Source organism: Aspergillus tubingensis (assembly GCF_013340325.1).
Source record: "Aspergillus tubingensis WU-2223L DNA, scaffold_11, whole genome shotgun sequence".
Taxonomy (NCBI): domain Eukaryota; kingdom Fungi; phylum Ascomycota; class Eurotiomycetes; order Eurotiales; family Aspergillaceae; genus Aspergillus; species Aspergillus tubingensis.
In genome coordinates this window covers 1631876-1650853 of record NW_023336285.1, presented here as the reverse complement: position 1 = coordinate 1650853, position 18978 = coordinate 1631876, and the positions used below count along the sequence as shown (strand labels likewise).

The 18978-nt window shown below is 51.8% G+C and overlaps 9 protein-coding genes across 9 annotated transcripts; 5 read left to right on the top strand and 4 right to left on the bottom strand.

Moving 5' to 3' along the window:
* Positions 1-284: 284 nt before the first annotated feature.
* AtWU_09899 (uncharacterized protein) lies at positions 285-1864 on the bottom strand (the record flags this gene model as incomplete). Its single annotated transcript, XM_035505005.1, has 2 exons — positions 285-1475; positions 1556-1864. The coding sequence occupies 2 exons, from the start codon at positions 1862-1864 to the stop codon at positions 285-287; spliced, it is 1500 nt and encodes a 499-aa protein (XP_035360898.1).
* A 1513-nt stretch (positions 1865-3377) lies between these two features.
* AtWU_09898 (DNA-directed RNA polymerase II subunit RPB7) lies at positions 3378-4086 on the bottom strand (the record flags this gene model as incomplete). Its single annotated transcript, XM_035505004.1, has 4 exons — positions 3378-3387; positions 3464-3633; positions 3698-3778; positions 3838-4086. 4 exons carry the CDS (start codon positions 4084-4086, stop codon positions 3378-3380), a joined length of 510 nt encoding a protein of 169 aa, XP_035360897.1.
* Positions 4087-4929: 843 nt separating this feature from the next.
* Positions 4930-5690, top strand: AtWU_09897 (2-hydroxy-palmitic acid dioxygenase MPO1; the record flags this gene model as incomplete). Its single annotated transcript, XM_035505003.1, has 4 exons — positions 4930-4962; positions 5037-5060; positions 5113-5172; positions 5238-5690. 4 exons carry the CDS (start codon positions 4930-4932, stop codon positions 5688-5690), a joined length of 570 nt encoding a protein of 189 aa, XP_035360896.1.
* Positions 5691-6967: 1277 nt separating this feature from the next.
* On the top strand, positions 6968-9074 carry AtWU_09896 (F1F0 ATP synthase subunit alpha; the record flags this gene model as incomplete). The annotated part of the gene is made up of 5 exons (XM_035505002.1): positions 6968-7039; positions 7217-7386; positions 7522-7578; positions 7642-7762; positions 7824-9074. The coding sequence occupies 5 exons, from the start codon at positions 6968-6970 to the stop codon at positions 9072-9074; spliced, it is 1671 nt and encodes a 556-aa protein (XP_035360895.1).
* A 1005-nt stretch (positions 9075-10079) lies between these two features.
* On the top strand, positions 10080-11389 carry AtWU_09895 (methylenetetrahydrofolate dehydrogenase (NAD(+)); the record flags this gene model as incomplete). The annotated part of the gene is made up of 4 exons (XM_035505001.1): positions 10080-10276; positions 10458-11091; positions 11157-11246; positions 11306-11389. The coding sequence occupies 4 exons, from the start codon at positions 10080-10082 to the stop codon at positions 11387-11389; spliced, it is 1005 nt and encodes a 334-aa protein (XP_035360894.1).
* A 412-nt stretch (positions 11390-11801) lies between these two features.
* AtWU_09894 (signal peptidase complex subunit 2) lies at positions 11802-12615 on the bottom strand (the record flags this gene model as incomplete). Its single annotated transcript, XM_035505000.1, has 3 exons — positions 11802-12086; positions 12147-12445; positions 12570-12615. 3 exons carry the CDS (start codon positions 12613-12615, stop codon positions 11802-11804), a joined length of 630 nt encoding a protein of 209 aa, XP_035360893.1.
* Positions 12616-12938: 323 nt separating this feature from the next.
* Positions 12939-13992, top strand: AtWU_09893 (ER membrane complex subunit EMC3; the record flags this gene model as incomplete). Its single annotated transcript, XM_035504999.1, has 5 exons — positions 12939-12988; positions 13058-13091; positions 13154-13517; positions 13574-13735; positions 13799-13992. 5 exons carry the CDS (start codon positions 12939-12941, stop codon positions 13990-13992), a joined length of 804 nt encoding a protein of 267 aa, XP_035360892.1.
* A 246-nt stretch (positions 13993-14238) lies between these two features.
* On the bottom strand, positions 14239-15045 carry AtWU_09892 (uncharacterized protein; the record flags this gene model as incomplete). Its single annotated transcript, XM_035504998.1, has 2 exons — positions 14239-14331; positions 14398-15045. The coding sequence occupies 2 exons, from the start codon at positions 15043-15045 to the stop codon at positions 14239-14241; spliced, it is 741 nt and encodes a 246-aa protein (XP_035360891.1).
* Positions 15046-15417: 372 nt separating this feature from the next.
* Positions 15418-18937, top strand: AtWU_09891 (MET18/MMS19 family protein; the record flags this gene model as incomplete). Its single annotated transcript, XM_035504997.1, has 6 exons — positions 15418-15499; positions 15603-15876; positions 15945-16042; positions 16105-16244; positions 16297-16485; positions 16535-18937. 6 exons carry the CDS (start codon positions 15418-15420, stop codon positions 18935-18937), a joined length of 3186 nt encoding a protein of 1061 aa, XP_035360890.1.
* Positions 18938-18978: the final 41 nt, after the last annotated feature.

Genomic DNA, 18978 nt, shown 5'->3' with positions numbered 1-18978 from the left:
AATACACAGCTAGGAACTGAAATTGAATCGAAAAACACAACAAGAACAGAACATGTGGTTTATCATAGATCCGTGCATGCGTTGACTCTGCTATCGTTCACGGCGGGTAATAAGTATCATATGCAGGCTTTTTCGGGGTGCGCTCTTCAGTGAAACATGATGTGGAAGACTCGTCGTCGCTGTATGAATTTAGTACTTGAGTAAGGAGCGGAGGCCCAGTGTTCGGTAAATCTGATAGACAGGTGGGTGTAGACGTTCATCATTGAATGATTGGAATACATCATTCAGTTCTCTCCCATGTCCCAGCTACGCTGGTTGAGATGACGCATGGCGCGACGCTGAGGAGGTGCCGCCTTCTCCGGCGACTGCTCGGGGTCATCCCAGGACGACTGCATGTTCTTGAGAGCCTTCTGGCGATCTCCGCCAACAGGCATCACGTTCTCACAGCTGACCTTGGTGCTCTGGGGCGACTCGGCGGTGATGTTCCAGTGGGTCTCGTAGTCCTTCTTGCGGTTGGGGCCGTTGTTGACAACAGACAGAGGAGCGTTCTCATCAGCGGCTTCCTCTTCGTCTTGGAATAGGTGGTTCTTATAGAGACTCAGTCCCTTGTTCTGGAAGGAACTGATGATACGAGGGGCGTTCTTGTCCTCGGCGGGGTCGTCTGTCAGGACGAAGTGGGTTTCGGCATCGCGACGGGGACGGTGCACCGGGGGATGGGCGGGAGGCGAAGTGAGGTCCGGCTCATCATCGCTCCAGCCAAAGTGACGGATTTGCTCTCCACGAAGCGGACGCTTGGGCTTCTCGGGCGTCACGAAATCGTCAAAGTCCCAGTGAGGCGCCTGGCGCGACACAGGACGACTGGGCTTTTCCTTGATCTCCCTCTCACTGTTGTCCCCACCGAGCTCAAAGTGATCATATCGCTTCGGGTTAGCCCGATAGGCAATCTGCTCGTGACCACCTTCCGCAGCGACGGTTTCATCATCGTCGAAGATCCGGGAGCGCTGGAAGTTCTTGCTGGCACCAGCTTTGGGAGCGATCCTACTCCGAGACGGCGTGTCGGGAATATCGGCGTCTTCGTGGAAGATTTCCTTGGGGTCGCGGGGTGGGGGCTTTGCAGATGCAGGAGCACGAGGTGCGCGGACTGGCTCACTCCGGTCCTTTTCAGGGGAGAGGAGCTCAAAGAGTGACTCAGCGGCGTGAGGATCCTTGATGTGTCTCTTTCCGGGGGAGCCCTTCTTGCTACGTTCCTCATTGCTCTCGGTTGTTGCAGGGAATGATGCAGACGCAGGTCCGTCATCAACTGGGTTGGAGGAAACAGCGGACTTGATCAGGCGAATCTGATCCTTGGGTTCGCGAATCGGCCAGCCGCGACTGCGGGATCCGATCACTTCGACTTGTTTCAGTAGCGACGCTTGGTCCCAGTAGATTCGGACATTTTGGATCTGATTCTGCGAATTAAAGCGAACGATATGGACCTGCGCAAGAAACAGAACGCGGCGTTAGTACAGGTATAGAAGAAGAGTATAAGAAGGAGGTCACAAGGCGCCCGACGTACCGTGGGGAAAGTCGCGACGTGGTCAGCCAGGAAGTTATCGTCCAGCGAGGGAAGATAGGCCCCGCCTCCAGACACAAACTCCAGGGTAGTTTCAATGTCCAAGCAGAGGGAGTTGGCACTCTCAATCACATCCAGAACGTTTTCCGACCTGGTCTTGACAATTCTCTGCTGCTTGGTGAGGTGGCTGACCACCGCCGATGCGCCATCCAGCTTGGTGGTGGTGGTGATATAGATCAAGGACGCATTGGAGGCCAGGGGCGCCGAAGCTGGGTTAGCCAGAAAGCGCTGGTACACGTCTTTCAAAGACATGGTGGATTCGAGTGGATTAATATGTCAGAAACGAATGTGAGGGGGGAGGGAGTGTTGGGTTGGGGTAAAGGAAGGACAAAACACGGGCAGAGAGTGAGTAGTAGGGATGGATGGATGTGGATGTTTGATGACAGGCCGAGGGAAAGTGAGAGGAAGGGGAAACCGCCCGTTGCAGATTGGCGCGAACCACGTTTCAGAACCCGATTAACTTTCCAATCACAGAGTACAGAGTACAGAGTAAGCCTGGACTAGAGTAATTGTAATGAATTTTGTAAATAAATGAATGAATGTGCTGAGGATGTGAGACTTGAGAGAACAGGAATGCAAGCAGAAATTAAATCCAAACAGAGGGAGAAATCAATCGCCACGGGGGTGTTTGACTTTAGTTGTTGTTGTTGTTATGATTATTATGATTATTACTATTATTATAAGGGCCAGATTCACAACTACAAATTTGACTTCTCCAAAGGGGGGGGGTCTGGCGGATTCACCGTGAGCTATTCTTATACCTAACCACTTACTACCAACTGCACCACCAATTGATTGATGAAGAGGCATTCTTCCAATGAGAATGTATGGCCAATCCAACTATGGGGTTTGGTTTGCCATCCGGCACAGTAGACTGCTACTAAGAGTGACGATGATCAAATAGACATGTGTCTTTAACTCTGGGGGCATGGCAGTCCATGGCTTTCCTGAATCTATTCGGGTCCATCACAATCTCGCAAGAAATCTCCCACGACGCTAAGGACTGGGGAAAGTCAAATGAGCCACGCGCACGGCTCCGACGATGGACACACCAGCGTTTCACTAATCGTGATGGGCCACCAACTACTAGTAAGTACTAAGTAACTAAGTAACTAAGTAACTACCCGCGTCTCTCCGGCAACTGCGCTTGGGCTCGGCTGGGTTCTTTATTCATGCTGCCTGTCTGCATAATTCGGCTCACTGCACTGCACTGCACTACGTATACTTGCTTGGCTATGTAAGTAGTAGGGAGTACCGGGAGTCTAGATACTATTAGACTCAGGTCCAGAACTGGTCGTGGTCTTTCATCTATAAATTAGTTCGTCTTTCTTTATTTTATTTTAGACCTTCAGTCCGGCAAGCCAAATTCGGAAGTGTCCGCCTTAGATATACACACATATAGCTATCCTCCTCACTGGCATGGGAGATCCTATGCCCTCCCCGGTCGTGGTTTTTCTTCTCAGGTGCATTTAGTGCCTGGTTTCGCAGCAATCAGTCAGTCCCGTTCGCCTGCGCGGGTTTCTGCAAAGAAAAGGCACGATATCATGCCGGTGGATGATATCCAAGCCCAAGACTCCCGCCTTGGGCGCGCTCTCATCATTCTACCCATGGGCGCACCTCCTTGCAAGGCAGAATTCTTTCAACATGGTTGTTCTTGTGTGAGAAATTGTAGAGTAAGGAAAGGGTATCAACGATCCTTTCAATAGTCACGCGATATCAATCATTAGGGTAAATGGTGGAGGTTAACGGCACATCACAAAAGGCATTACAATGGTCTGGTTAGGAAAAGGAAAGTAAAACGTCAGTACATCTGCATCAGAAACTAATCCCCAGAGAGGTTGGGAAACTCACCCGAGGTAATCTTCCTTGATCGTTCCAATGGCATTGATCGCCGCAACGTCGGGCTTCACACCGAGAATCTTAAGCCGTAAACTGGTCCCCTTCTCGATGACTTGGTCCGCATGGTCTGTGTATTGCGGCGGTACTGTGTTCGGTTCCCACTTGATATCGGAAGGAATGTTCTTGCCAACTTGTTAGCATCCGACAAGGCTAGGTGACCCAACTCAAACTCGGTCGTCGACATACTTTCCGTGCAATGAAAACAGACAATGGACCGGCCAAAGTAAAGATACCCGTGGGCTTGACAGACGTAACAATCGCATCGACCTACAGGGTTCTGGTCAGAATCAAATGCAGCCCGGTTTCAGTGCGACTCCAAAACGTACGGTCTCTCCGCGGAAGGGCTTCCAGATAATTGCCCGATACTTGATCGTATATTCTGCCTGTCCGCTGCCTGGAAGCACCCGTCCTTCGCCAATATCAACCATGTCCATCACACAGATCACGAAATGGTCGCCCGTACAACGTCCCTCTTCCTCCTCGTTTAACCGGTTGATGAGATACTCGCGCATGTTGGGCCCGAAGTAGGACGGGTGCAAGGTGATGACCTTGACCTCTTCTTTAAGGAAAAACATGTTGTAGACTTTTGATGGTCGAGAGTATGATACACAATTTTGGTTCAACAGCCGGTGCGGTGGGGGTTCGGTTTACGCGATAGATCAAGCTTCAGCCAGTATCTTACTGCTTCCCGGGAATTGGATGGTGCGGTTCGAATATCTCGAGTGGCCCGTGTCGTTAGTTCAGAGTAAGTTGAATCGCTATGAATGAGTGAAGCGAATGAACTAGGTTTGCGACAAATGGACGAGCACTTGCCGCCAATACTTGATGACAAGATATCAACGACTGGGAAGACCAGAAAACTGATTCAGCAAGTCAACAGAAGAAGGGAGCGCGCGTTCAGGATAAAGAGCGCAGAACAGAGCAATTGCAGCAGATAAACCCTGCCTTCAAACAAAATCGGACAGAAGAAGGGGCAGTCACCCGTTAATTCGACACCAAACTCATAGCGGTCACGGATTTCCGTCTGATCAGCTCGAGCTGGATGCTCTCACGTGACTGTCTGGAGAGCACCCCCACGATGGTCATTAATTACAAAACCATACTCCATTACAGAGCCCCTAGAGTGTAGCTCCGCGCACTGCCGGTCATGACGAGACGCAACGTGTAATTAATCACGATATCCTCGGTCCTGCCTTTGTGCAACGAGTTTACCTAGGCCGGGATGACGTCTGCACAAGCATAAAGCCAGGAACAAATCATAGAATGTCCTATCTCTCCACCTGCTGATCGGGTCAGATCAGGCAATATCCCCAGACAAGAAACAAGAAAAAAAGGAGCTGGTCTCACGCTCACCGTTATTCTTTTGTTGCGCCCATCTACATCGGACTTTCGAGCCATAGCAGTAATAGCATTCCAGGATGGCCTTGAATCTCGAAAAGCAGCTTCTGTTTGTAAGCCTCTACCGCAACACCTATCACAGTGTTCAGTGTTTGGCGCAAGATTTCCATGCTAACGAGTGTCGCAGTATGGAGCCTATCACAATAACCCAGTATGCCATGCTATTTGCCCCATTTGCGGCTTGGTCTAATGGTCCCGTCCAGGTAAATGTTGCGATACACATCACATGCGTGCCGATACTTTTGTTCACCGGAATCGCTCTGGTACGAACTGCTATTCCCTCAACCCTTCATAGCGATGGACCGCTAACGTGTTATGAATCTACTAGGCGTCGAACACACCGGCTTTCGTGAATCTGCCCGATGCGCTGCAGATCCAAAACCTTCCTCCTAATCTCGGAACGATCGCAGCCATCATATACTCCACGTTCTACATCCTCCTCGAACCTGTTGCAGGGGCACTGGTCGCTCCCCTTATAATCGCGGGTGCAGCCTGGGCGAACCATCTACTCGCTACGTATGGCAGCAGCGCCAACTATTGGTTTGCTGGAATCCATATAGTGTCCTGGCTGGCTCAGTTTGTCGGCCATGGTGCCTTTGAGCGCAGAGCTCCGGCCTTGCTGGACAACCTCGTCCAGGCGCTTCTTCTGGCACCTCTCTTCGTCTGGATGGAAGTGCTCTTTTTCTTCGGCTACCGTCCGGAGCTGAAGGCCAGATACGATCAGAATGTGGAAAAGCAGATTGCAGCTTTCAAGGCGCAGAAGGGCAAGACTGCCAAATAAGTGCTGTAAAGCTATATGGTAGGATGACCCGATCTCTATTTTTACATGGGAGTTGCATGGCTAGTAGCGGTGATTTTGCTGCGAGTTATGTTGCCATGTCAATGATTCGAATTGAGAGCATTGCTCTTCCTTAGCATTAGTTTTTGGTACCTCTGGAGTTTTGAGATTGATGTTTGCAGAGTGCAATGTCTGTCAGCGCTACAGTAATAATATCATACTACTTCGGTATTTGGAGTCAATTATTAATGAAGAGCGAATTTTACCAAAATGATTGAATAAATCGATGTTGATGCAGGCCTGACATTCATGCATCCAAAGTGGATCATGATGTAAGCCCCGGAAGTACGGAGTAGGAACCTGGGTAGTGAGGACTGTAAGGAGAAAAAATGGGGAAGGGGAAATAGGAAAAAGGTCGGGTATGGTTGGTATGTGAATATAAGAGGGGGTTTTCTGTGTCATACAACATGCGCATAAGAAGAGGAGAACGAGAGACAAATTACATATAATTAAGAGGGGAAAAGTTTGGGACAAGTCTTGGACTTGACGGGCAGAAGGAGGAGAAAAAGAGGAGGTATATGCTGGGTAGCGGTAACATACGAACGAACCAGTTGGTCGCAGCCATGGGAAGGGCCCATGTCGAGCCGGTGTTTCCCACCGGGACAACCGGTCAAAGCAGTGAGGTGAGTGAGTGCGGTGTCGAGCAGAACGGGGCGGGTTGTTGTTGGCAGGGCCCTGCGGGCGGTTGCTGCGACGAAAATGAACTGAGTAAGCCAGCCAACCAGCAGTATCCGCAGATCCGAGAAAAGGAACAAATGAAAAATGGGATGGCCAGGTGGCCCGGAGAAACAAGCGGTTACCGCTTTCCCTCACAACCCCCGTCAACTTTAGAGCAACAATGTTAACAATTCCCTACCATAATAATTTTTTATGAAAAGGGTTGAAAGTGTAGGGGAACTAATAATAATAAATTTATGGACTAAAAATAATGTAGTAGTAGATCGGTGGGAAAAAATAGTAGACAAAAAGTGATGGAATACATCACCCGGCAACGAGTTTCTTTGGGGTGGGTGGGTGTCCCGTGAGCGCACTAGGGCGGCTTCGGAGGTTGGTGAGGTCTCGGCAAACTAGGATTAGTGGCAGTCCTGAGAATCCTCCCAACCCCGACGACAAAGCTCTCCTTCCATCCATCCACAATCCTTTCTCCTCTTCCTCCCTCCCCCCAATTACATCTCTCCTTCAGAGAAACCACTCTCCCACTCCTCTGAACCCCCATCACAATGTTCAGAAACGCTTTGCGGCAGTCTAGCCGCACCGTCGCGGCTGCCTCTGCCACTGGCAGGATCGCTTCGGTGAGTCCTATCCCTGTCCAGGTCGACCATACCTTCGCCATCTGGCCGATTCCATCCAAGAAGTCATCTCAATGATGCTTGCCATCGCCTCTCTACACATCGCAATGCTTCCTGCTTCGCTTTTACGCGTTTTGACTGCGTGGTCGTGATGTTGACAAATTTTGCGTACGACTACAGGCTCGCGCGGCTGTTCCCGGCCCCCTCTCTGGCGCCTCCAAGCAGATCCGTTCCTACGCTGCTGAGGCCAAGGCCTCTCCCACTGAGGTCTCTTCCATCCTTGAGCAGAGAATCCGTGGTGTTCAGGAGGAGGCTGGTCTTGCCGAGACTGGACGTGTCCTTTCCGTCGGGTACGTGACGAATTCTCCCTCGGTTGAAAATTTTGGCCGCCGCTTCAATTCCATCGATATCATCGAAATATTCGAAAATCCGGCCATTATTTGACGCTCTCCATCGAAATCAATTGAAACTAATATCAAAAACAGTGACGGTATCGCTCGTGTCCATGGCATGACCAACGTCCAGGCTGAGGAGCTGGTCGAGTAGGTGCCCCCGTTTTTTTATATATGTCTTGTTTATGTTCCAATCAATTGACAAATCATTAGGTTCGCCTCTGGCGTCAAGGGTATGTGCATGAACCTCGAAGCCGGCCAGGTCGGTGTCGTGCTTTTCGGTTCCGACCGTCTCGTCAAGGAGGGTGAGACTGTCAAGCGTACCGGAGAGATTGTATGTAATCCTGTTTTTTCACGCCCAGATATCAGCAATTTTACTTACAAAAATCATCTAGGTCGATGTCCCCGTTGGTCCTGAGATGCTCGGCCGTGTCGTCGACGCTCTCGGTAACCCCATCGATGGCAAGGGCCCCATCCCCACCAAGGTCAAGAGCCGTGCTCAGCTCAAGGCCCCTGGTATCCTGCCCCGTCGCTCCGTCAACCAGCCCGTCCAGACTGGTCTGAAGTGTGTCGACTCCATGGTCCCCATCGGCCGTGGTCAGCGTGAGTTGATCATTGGTGACCGTCAGACCGGTAAGACCGCTGTCGCCCTTGATGCCATGCTGAACCAGAAGCGCTGGAACAACACCTCCGACGAGAGCAAGAAGCTTTACTGCATCTACGTTGCCGTCGGTCAGAAGCGTTCCACCGTTGCTCAGCTCGTCAAGACCCTCGAGGAGAACGACGCCATGAAGTACTCCATTGTCGTTGCTGCTACTGCTTCCGAGGCTGCTCCTCTGCAGTACCTTGCTCCCTTCACTGGTTGTGCCATGGGTGAGTGGTTCCGTGACAACGGCCGCCACGCCGTCATCATCTACGATGACCTTTCCAAGCAGGCCGTCGCCTACCGTCAGATGTCCCTGCTGCTCCGTCGTCCCCCTGGTCGTGAGGCCTACCCCGGTGACGTTTTCTACCTCCACTCTCGTCTCCTTGAGCGTGCCGCCAAGATGAACGAGAAGCACGGTGGTGGTTCCCTCACTGCCCTCCCCGTCATTGAGACCCAGGGTGGTGATGTCTCCGCTTACATTCCCACCAACGTCATCTCCATCACTGACGGTCAGATCTTCTTGGAGTCTGAGCTGTTCTACAAGGGTATCCGTCCCGCCATTAACGTCGGTCTGTCCGTCTCCCGTGTCGGTTCCGCTGCCCAGGTCAAGGCCATGAAGCAGGTCGCCGGTTCCCTGAAGCTGTTCTTGGCTCAGTACCGTGAGGTTGCTGCCTTCGCCCAGTTCGGTTCCGATCTCGATGCCTCCACCAAGCAGACCCTCAACCGTGGTGAGCGTCTTACCGAGCTCCTCAAGCAGAAGCAGTACTCCCCCATGGCCGTCTCCGACATGGTTCCCCTGATCTTCGCTGGTGTCAACGGTTTCCTCGACTCCATCCCCGTCGCCAAGATCCTCCAGTGGGAGTCTGACTTCCTTGCTCACCTCAAGAGCAACCACCCCGAGATCCAGGAGACCATCGAGAAGGAGGGCCAGGTCAGCAAGGAGCTCGAGGCTCAGCTCAAGGAGATCATCCCCACCTTCAACAAGTCCTTCAACGCATAGGTGAGCAACACAATGCTCTTGGGCGAATAGCCCGCCATGTACCGAATCAATCCTGACTCTATGTGTATAGACAAGATAGCTTGTACAATTTGAACCCACTGTTTTATTTTTTTCTGTTAAACCAGAGCTTCGGGTCGGTCGAGATATTGGATGAGGTGTAGTTTGCAACTATGCGATGAATATTTTACTGCCAGATCTATGTAGCTTATGGGACGACGGAGAGCAGGGTAAAGCGGTGGTGCGGAGAAAGGCAAAAAAGATACGATTAATATCCTGTACGTTTAGATCATTTCGCGCGACAAAGGGAACGGAATTGGACGGATTAACTGGTTTGGCGTGTAATACCTTCCAGCTGGTCTCGGCTTATGAAACCTTTGTCTACATATATGCAGCCTGAATATGATTTCCTTTGTTCGATTAAACTTGGTACTCTGACGGGTGCGTATGAAGTAGTCTCTTAGTAGTAGTTGATCTGATAGTTGAACCACTGAAACGCTCCAGCTTTGATCTGGCGGTCATAGCGGCCAGTCTGGGGTAACTCGACCCAGCACAAACCCATGGCATTAAATGAGGGTCAAGTAGTGGGATATATATAGAAGCCATTGGGGTCTCATTGCCGGGTGGCGCCTTCTTCCCCGGTCGAAGTGGTGGACATAAAACTAGGGTAGATGATCTGGGGTTGAAAACCGCAAGCACTACGGGGGTCCATTTGTGTAAATGTCATATAGCCAGCAATCTGATGTCAGAGCCATACCATCTGGGGAACCAAGGGACAATCGTCCCAGTAAATTTGCGGGGAATGGATACTGGATGAAGCTGTGCTGCTCGCCGTCTGGAGCCGATGGGATGGGCCGAATGCGGGCATTGCGTTTATCGATAAGCGAGCAGCCTTTTCCGTCCCAAAATTTCTTTTAATGCCCCTCCGCCATAGCCCACCTTGAAGTAGAGAGTGTATTCCCTCCCATCCCAATTGCTTCGAATCATTCTTCCCTCCCATTCGCAAAGATGGCTACCACTTCTGACTCGGTCCCGGCCTCTTGCAAGGTCATGCTCTCCAAGCATGTTGCCAATCGCCTGCTTGCGGAGGTCCAGGAGGGCGTCCATACCCTGGAGAAGCCGCCTCACTTGGTGGGATTCCTTGCCAACAACGACCCCGCGGCGTTGATGTATGCCCAGATGACGGAGAAGACGTGTCAGGAAAAGTGAGCATTCTCCCAAATTTTCACTCCCAGTTGCGTCCGTCGTGCCCCTGTGGTTACTGCGTCTGGTGGCCCCTCGGCGCGCATATGACTCAACCCTGCGATGTCGGAGCTCTCCTGGCACGCAGGCAGTATTGTGGGATGTCACTTCGTAGCTAACGTAGTCTTTTTATCCATTGCACAGTGGCTTCCGCTACTCCCTCCGTGAAGTTGCCCGCGATGATCTCGAGCAAGCTATCCTCGCTGCCAACGCCGACTCCGATGTCAACGGCATCATCGTATACTACCCCATCTTCAACAACCGCCAGGACCAGTACCTGCAGCAGATCGTCGACATAAATAAGGATGTAGAGGGTCTGAGCCACCGTTACATTTTCAACATGTACCAGAACATTCGTTTCCTTGACCCCGAGACCAAGAGACAGAAGTGCATCCTCCCCTGCACCCCCCTCGCTGTCATTAAGATCCTCGAATACCTCAACATCTACAACACGATATTGCCGTACGGTAACCGCCTCTTCGGACACACTATCTGTGTTGTGAACCGCTCTGAGGTGGTTGGTCGCCCTCTCGCTGCTCTGCTGGCCAACGACGGTGCCTGCGTCTACAGTGTCGACATCACCGGCGTTCAGAAGTTCACCCGTGGTGAGGGTCTGAAGAAGGGCAGACACGAGGTTGTCGACCTGGAGGGTAAGACCCTGAAGGATGTGGCACCTCTGTGTGATGTTGTTATTTCTGGTGTTCCTGGAGAGAAGTACAAGTTCGATACCAGCCTTCTGAGAGAGGGTGCTGTGTGTGTCAACTTCTCCAGCGAGAAGGTATGTTCCACAGCCATTTACATAAATAATACTTCATTCCAAAGGCTAACATAGGGTGTGAACAGAACTTTGGACCTGAGGTCAAGGAGAAGGCCTCCATCTTCGTTCCTTCCATCGGAAAGGTCACCATTGTCGTCCTGATGCGCAACTTGCTGGTAAGCAATTACTTTATATCTTCGCCGAAGCAACTTCATCCACTAACAATGTCCTGCAGAGACTCATCCAGAACAGCCGTGTGGATGACGTGAAGCCCGCTGAAGCTACCGAGCGTCCGGGAACCCTGGAAGCCGCTAACTAACCATCCTACACTACAACCGATATTCTCTAAAACGTGCCACGGGAGACGAATTAAGAAGAGCCAGTCATAGATTCCTTTTTACTTCCACTTCTTCTATTGTATCTTTCCACTGAAGCCATATATCATGCGACCCAATCATTCTTGTATAAAAAAGACAAAACCTATGCCTCATTTTGGTCAATTATTCCCTGGTTCTCGTCTCTTGAACCCTTCCACGTGTGGGAGATGAAATGAACATACATATATTCTGTCAATATATGATTCCCTACGTTCATGTTATGACTGAAATCCTGAACAACAAGACACACTTTCATTTCTGGAAAGAAGAGAAAACTAATGCAATCAAGGTCAATAAACTCCAATTTCCTTTCCAACCCACTAGACTATCCACAATCAGCACCCCATATACATTTCACTTCCTCCTCTTAACGTCCTTGCTCTCCTCCTCAACACCTACTAAACTCGCAACACCCCCAGTCTTCTTCTGCGTCTCCTTGGCCGCCAACCCCAGAACCTCAATCTCACCAGCCAGCCAGGCCCTTAAAGGCTCGGGGTAGAATGTCCCATCCGCAGCAAACCACTTAGTGAACGAGGTCTCGATCTCCTTCTCCTGCAGCGTCTTGCCCTGCGCCGACTTATACTGGACCCGCAGCTTGTACAAGGGAGAGTGCTTCTGCACGGAGGACCGAATGATGATCTAGCATATCGTATTAGCCCACAGCCGAACTAACCCACCTTCAGTGATATTGAAACGTACCGTTTCACCCGACTTCCGCTTCCCACGGAATACCTCACCCGCCTCAACAGCCCAAACCCAGTACGTGAGGAGCGAGTTCAAGGTAAAGTATGACAGCACGGCTGCGATGATCCATGGTGAATGTGTCGCCTCCCAGTTGAGCTTGCGTTCAGCATAGAAGCTGAAACCGGCGATTGCGACGGCAGCGTAGCCCAGGAATAAGTGGACATTGGTCTTGGTGTGGTCTTGGGCGAAGGTGTAGGGTTGAGGGAGGGAGCCGAGGTAGGGAGCTAGGGCGTCATCGGTTGTTGATTTTATGTCTGTTCGATAAAATAGTTAGCTATCTCCGTGGATACGGTACATAATACCGCGAGGGTAGTAGGTATTGCGTCGTAGTCATAATATGGATGTATGTAGTAATAGTGATGTTTATCGCGAACTAACCATTGACCGAGTAAACGGGCACTTTTTGGACTTCTGAGGACGCCATCTGGGAAATTATTTTTCAAGCCAAATAAGACAAGATAAAGTACTAATACCCCCAGCTTTTCAATGTAAAATAATTCAGGAAAAGGTGGAAGAATACTTCGTGGAGCTCTGATCTAAGCCGCGGGAAGAGTTGCGGCGAGCTGTCCCTTTCGCAAGCTAAAGCGGCGGCAATGGCATGCGCCAAGGCAAGTCAGTCAGTCAAGTCAGCCAGCCCGCCGCGCCGCCCCATCCAACTTCCGTGGGGAGCTCCGTGTGTCTTTCTCTGCCTCCGAACCACAACTCGAGGGATTAGACCACACCTAATCTTATTCAATTCTGCTCAAGATGGCTCTGCAAGGCGTTGAGCAGACGATCCTTCGGGATCCGGCTCTTTTGTGAGTTTATTGCTAGGCACTGGGCGCCGTTTGATGCGAAATGCTGATGTGATCGACTCGCACCTCTAGCTACTGGATTGTGTTCCCTATCACTGTTGTTATGGTATGTGAACCTCATCTACTCCATTGGTGATTAGCATATATGCTAATGTTATCATCCATTAGATTCTTACTGGTATCCTCCGCCACTATGCCACCGTCTTGATGAACAACCCCCCGAAGCCGGCCTCGACGCTGGCCGAATCCCGCGAACGCCTCGGACTCATTCGCGGTGTCAACCTCCGGAATAACTCCTCCGTACTCTCCAAGGAGTCCTTTGAGATGCGCAAGAACTACCTCGTCTCTGCCTACCAGAGTGGTGCTTTCCTTAAGGACCCCGCTAGTCGCGGCCAGCCACCTGCGAACCCCATGACCGATCCTGCTGGCATGGAGGCCATGATGGGCATGATGAAGGGGAATATGATGATGATGATCCCGCAGACGCTGATTATGAGCTGGATTAATGCTTTCTTCTCGGGATTTGTGATCTGTAGGGCTTATCTGATACACTATGAGGGGGGGATGAGCTGACATGAGTGCTACTAGTGAAATTGCCTTTCCCGCTTACCATTCGATTCAAGTCGATGCTGCAGTCTGGTGTTATGACCCGGGATTTGGATGTTAGATGGGTTTCCAGTCTTTCGTGGTATTTCTTGAACTTGTTTGGCCTGCAGTCGGTCTTTGGGTTTATTTTGGGTAGTGATAATGGTTAGTTCGATGTGCTTTCTTATCCATCAGGTTGATGTGAGTGTGCTGACAGTCTTGCTTTAGCGGCCAACCACATGGCTTCGCAGATGGCTTCGATGAACCCTGCTGCTGGGATCAACCCGTTCCAGCCGGGCCAGGATCCCGATAAGTTGTACCAGAGTGAGGCTGAGAACCTGGAGGTCATTGAGCACTTTTGCATTCTGGATGGTGTCGAGGAGAGAGTGCTCGCTCATTACGCGGGAAGGAAAAGCTATTAGGTTACGATTGGTCTGGCTTATGGGTGTGTTTGGACTCTACTTGTTGAATATATTAGATGAAGTGCAGATATATCAATATGACATACTAGTAATATAAGTGCAGAACGTGAGTAGTAAGTAGTAAGACGCGAATGTCCTCATTAATAGTAGCTTCTGCCACGAGACCTTATCCGGGCATCCATCAATCATGAAATCATCATCAACATCACAAACATAAATATAACCATGACAGTCCGCCACCAGGACCTAAGTATAATTAACGACCCCATTCAAAATCCACAATTCCCCATTCGACACCTTCTCAGCAACACTATCCACCTCCACATTCCCCGGTTGAATCTACCACCAACAGTCAGCATCACCAATCCCAGAAGCAACGGAAAAGAAGACGAAGAAAGAACATACATAAATCTTCCCCCCCTCTCCTTTATTCCACGTTACCTTCTCCCCAGCAAGGGTAACCCCCTCATCACCCTCTCCCCAAGGACTCCCCACAACAACATGCGCCTTCACAAACCTCTCCAGATTCTTCCTAGCCCGATCCTGCCCCTCATCACCCTCATACGCCCCGGCCTGTCCAAACCGCTCATAATCCTCAGGATTCTCCCACGGCTTGCGCGGCAAGTCCTGGATCGCGCTGTTACGCGGTGCCAGGACCGTCACGTTGCTTGAGGGATCATTGAAGCGGGATTCCACACTGTCGAATTGCCGGGTTAGCGAGGCGTAGACGTTGATGAGACGGTTCTTGGGTAGCACGTCGGAGATGATGGGGTTTTCGTGAGAGGAGGAAGAGGGGTTGCTGCCCATTTTGTTGTTGTTGGTGGAGGGGGGTAGTTGCTGGGATAGCCACTCTTTTATCTCGGAGAGGTAGGGATTGTTGTTGGTGGTGGAGTCTTGGAGGTGGAGGTCGTGACGGAGGTGTGGTGCGGAGACGAAGGGACGGGGGAGACGTTTTCGGAGTGGGAAGCTGTTGGTGGCTGTTGATAAAGTGGTGAGGATGATTATGATTAGGGTTAGGGAGGATGCTATGAGGAAGAAAGGTTTCTTGGTCATTTTGATATTGGGGATCTTTTTATATAGATTAAATTATGTGATAATTAGGTGGTATGGTATTGTGGTGGAGGTGATCGGCCTGTCAGCCGGACTGGGGGATGACGCAACGGCCAACAGCTAACTAACTAATTAGTACTGTTAGTATGGAGTAGGGACTTTGTAATAGCTGGAGAGTAATATGGTCAATGTAGTAGCACGTGATGCCTATCGATAAGGGCAATCAATGGGCGGGCCACAAACGGCGTCATGTTCCGGTCGCGGAGAAGATAGACTGAGGCACTTGACTAGTTGCTTTCTTTCCTCCCCCTTCCCCTCCCCCTCCCCCTCCATTTGCCCCTCATCTGCGATTTCCGACGTCTCACCTGTCACAAGATGTCGGCGTTGCAGACGTTTCTGCTGGTCGTGGACCATGATAAGCAGGAAGCCAAGCAGATCGCGGAACGAATTGCTCAAGGTACGTTATGTTTGATGTTCCCATGCACCCCCGCCGCCGCCGCCGCTGCAGCAGATTGATAGATGATGGACTGGGACTAACTACTTTTGCTGGGGACAAAAAGATGTGGAGACCAAGAAGATCACGCTCATCGAAGTCGTGCAGTCGCTAGGAGAGTACATCAATGACGAGGACCCGATTCTGCGCGGCAAGGCCGTTTCCTACCTCACGGCCGTGATCAGGGCGCTTCCCCCGAAGTTCCTGTCGAGACAACAGATTCAGGTTCTGACGACTTTCTTCTGCGAACGGATTGAGGATGGAGGAGCTGTCGCTGGGTTGGAGACCTTGCAGAAGCTGGATCGGTTCAATAAGGCGTTGGCTGAGGAGGTTGCGCGGGCGTGAGTGCATCTGATATTGATAAGGTCATGCGTCGATCGCGGACGGGATGTGTAGCTGACATGTGCAGTGTCTTCGAGCGCTTTGAGGAGCTACAGTCTCGCTCGCAGTCTCAGAGGTTCCAGGTTTACCAATTGCTGAACGAATTGATGATCAATCATCGTGCCGGTGCGTTTCTACCATCCATACTTCCTTCGGTCTTGATTTGCGGGAATTGACTGATGGTGCAGCCCTCCATGATATGGGTGACGAGTCCCTGGTGGGAATAGTGAATCTGATGACGGGCGAGAAGGATCCGCGCAACTTGATGCTGGTTTTCTCGATCCTCAAGGTGGTGATGGTGGAGTGGGATGTGTCCAACCATGCTGAAGTATGTATTGCATGTGGTGTGGTTGTGGTCTTTTGATAACTGACATGTGAAGGCTCTGTTCGACTCTGTCTACAACTACTTCCCCATTACGTTCAGGCCTCCGCCGAATGATCCCTACGGTATCACTGCTCAGGACTTGAAGGACCGCTTGCAAGACTGCATTTCGGCGAATAGTCTTTTTGCTCAGCACGCTGTCCCTTCTCTGTTGGATAAGCTTGACTCTACGTCGCCCAACGTCAAGGTACGTGTTGACAAGACTGCGGCCCTCATGCGTTCTAACGTTCCTATAGAAAGATGCACTCAACGCACTCATTGCTTGCGTCAAGCTGTACGATCCAAACACCGTGTCCAAGTACTCGATCACCATCTGGGAGACTCTGAAATTCGAGATCCTCAATGCCCAGGAGGAGTTCCTTTCTGAGCTCTCTCTTCAGGTCTTGAGCAGTATTGCGCAGCGCTTGTCGGAGGGTGTCACACAGGTCTCCGATCAGCTGCCTCTTGCACAGTTCTTGCGTCCGATTACCAAGGAGTGCAGCGAGCAATTGCAGGAGCCTCAGCAAAAGCAGGCGAAGCCTGCTCAGCAGATCCTCAGCTCCACTTCTGCAGCGTCCGCAGCCTCATTCACGCTCATTGTGCAAACCGTCGTCGCGCCACTCTTGACGATCTACCAGGAAGCTGATGGAATCGCCAAGCAGAGAGCTCTGCTAGATACTTTGACCGTTCTCTTCGATTCTGCTATTCAGGTATATGGCGCATGGACATCGCGGGACTCGGAGCCTAGTCTCAGCAACCCTTTGCTCGAATTCAAGGACCAGTTCTCGGACATCTTCGGCCAGGCGCTCATGGGTGTTATCAAGGAGGAAGTCTCGTTCCGTACCTCCGCCCTGAAGGGATTCTTGCGCTTGTCTACCTTGCGCAACTACTTCCAAGACAACGAAGTCGGACTCTTCGTACAATACCTTGACGAAATCCTCCTCAAGGAGGAATCGGTCGGTCGTGACGATCTGAAGAAGGAAGCCATCGCTGCCCTGACTGAAATCTCGAAGTACAAGCCGCGTCTGATCTTGGACATCACATTCCCTGCTTTCGTGGCCACGCTTCCTGACTCCGACGATGGGTCGAACCCTGGGTATATCACCACCCTCGAGACTCTCGCACAAATCAGTGTCGAGAGGGATATCTTCGACACTCTTGTCCGTCGTCTGCTCAGCAAGTTGAGTATACTGTTGCAGAAGGAAGACCCAGGGTCCGTGGACTACCCCAGAGCCATCCTCTTGACTATCCTTTATGTCATGAACCAAAGGAAACTCGACGAAACCCCGAACCTGGACCTCTACTACGACAAGATCGTCGTGAGCCTGTGCCGCAGCGCGGCAACAGCAGCTCTAGGCAAAGCCCCGAACAACATCCTAACCGACGCTACCGTCCTTGATGTCCTCGGAAGACTATGCAACGTCATCATCAGATCCCTCCCACCGAGCAAGCACGAGGAAGTCGTCTCCAACATCTACACCCTCTTCGCCTCAGCGGATGGCTTCCAACAGGTGCCCTTCACGCCCTCCCCAACCGACAGCCACCGCCGCACCATGATCCTCTCGACCTACCTCCTCGCCAGTCTCCCCCAAGACACGAAGAACCTGCCCCCCTGCACACCCCCCGTGATGTCCGACCTCCTCACAGACATCGCAACCCGCTGCACGACCGAGACCGAGACCGCCACCCAACTGGCCTTCCTCCGCCATCTAGCCCTCTACATCAACAAGCACCTCAACAAGGAAGATCTCGATCTCGCAACCTCCCTCTTCGACACCCTCCTCCCCCCAACCACCCAAGACCCCCAACTCACCACCCCCACCATCAAAACCCTCTTCTGGCTCTCCAAAGCCCTCATCCTACGTCTCTCCCCCAAAACCACCCAAATCCTCACCACCCTCCTGAACCTCCTCTCCTCCTCCTCCGAAACCACCAGCACCACCGCCGCCCGCGGCTTCGCCATCCTCCTCAAAGACGACGAAGTCCTCTCCCCAACCAACCACGCCAACATCCGCCTCCTCTCCAAACAACGCGTCTTCACCACCCTCACCCCACTCATCTCCGCCCGCATCCGCGAAGTCAACGTCGCCGGCAACACGACCACCACCACAGCACCAACATCACCACACATCAAACCTGCCCACCTAACCGCCCTCTCCGGCATCCTCTCCACGATCCCCCCGACCCTCGTCATGCCCGAACTCCCCACCCTCCTCCCCCTCCTCCTTCAAAGTCTGGACCTCCAATCCGCCGACACCCAGCCCGTCCGCGCCGCCACCCTCGAAACCCTCGCGGTAATCATCCGCGACAACGGCGTCACCGTGATCGAAGAGTGCGGACACGTGCAAAGCCTCGTCACTCGACTCCTTAAGACGGCGGAGCACGCACCAGCTACTGGAGCCGTGAACGGACCCAAACTGCGCGTCGATGCCCTCAAGTGTCTGTTCTTGCTTGCGCAGACGCCGGGTTCCGGTGCCGCCGATGCTCCAAAGGTAGCTAAGGCGGGTAAGCTGTCGCCGCTGTTGCCGGTGAAGAGTCAGGTGCTTAGGGCGTTGAGGACGGTGCTGGATGATCCGAAGCGCGATGTTAGGAAGGCTGCGGTTGATGCTAGGGGCGCTTGGCTTAGGGGGGTGGACGATGCGGCGGAGCAGGATGATTGATTTGTTTCTCTTTTACTTTCTATTTTTTTGTTATGTTTTAT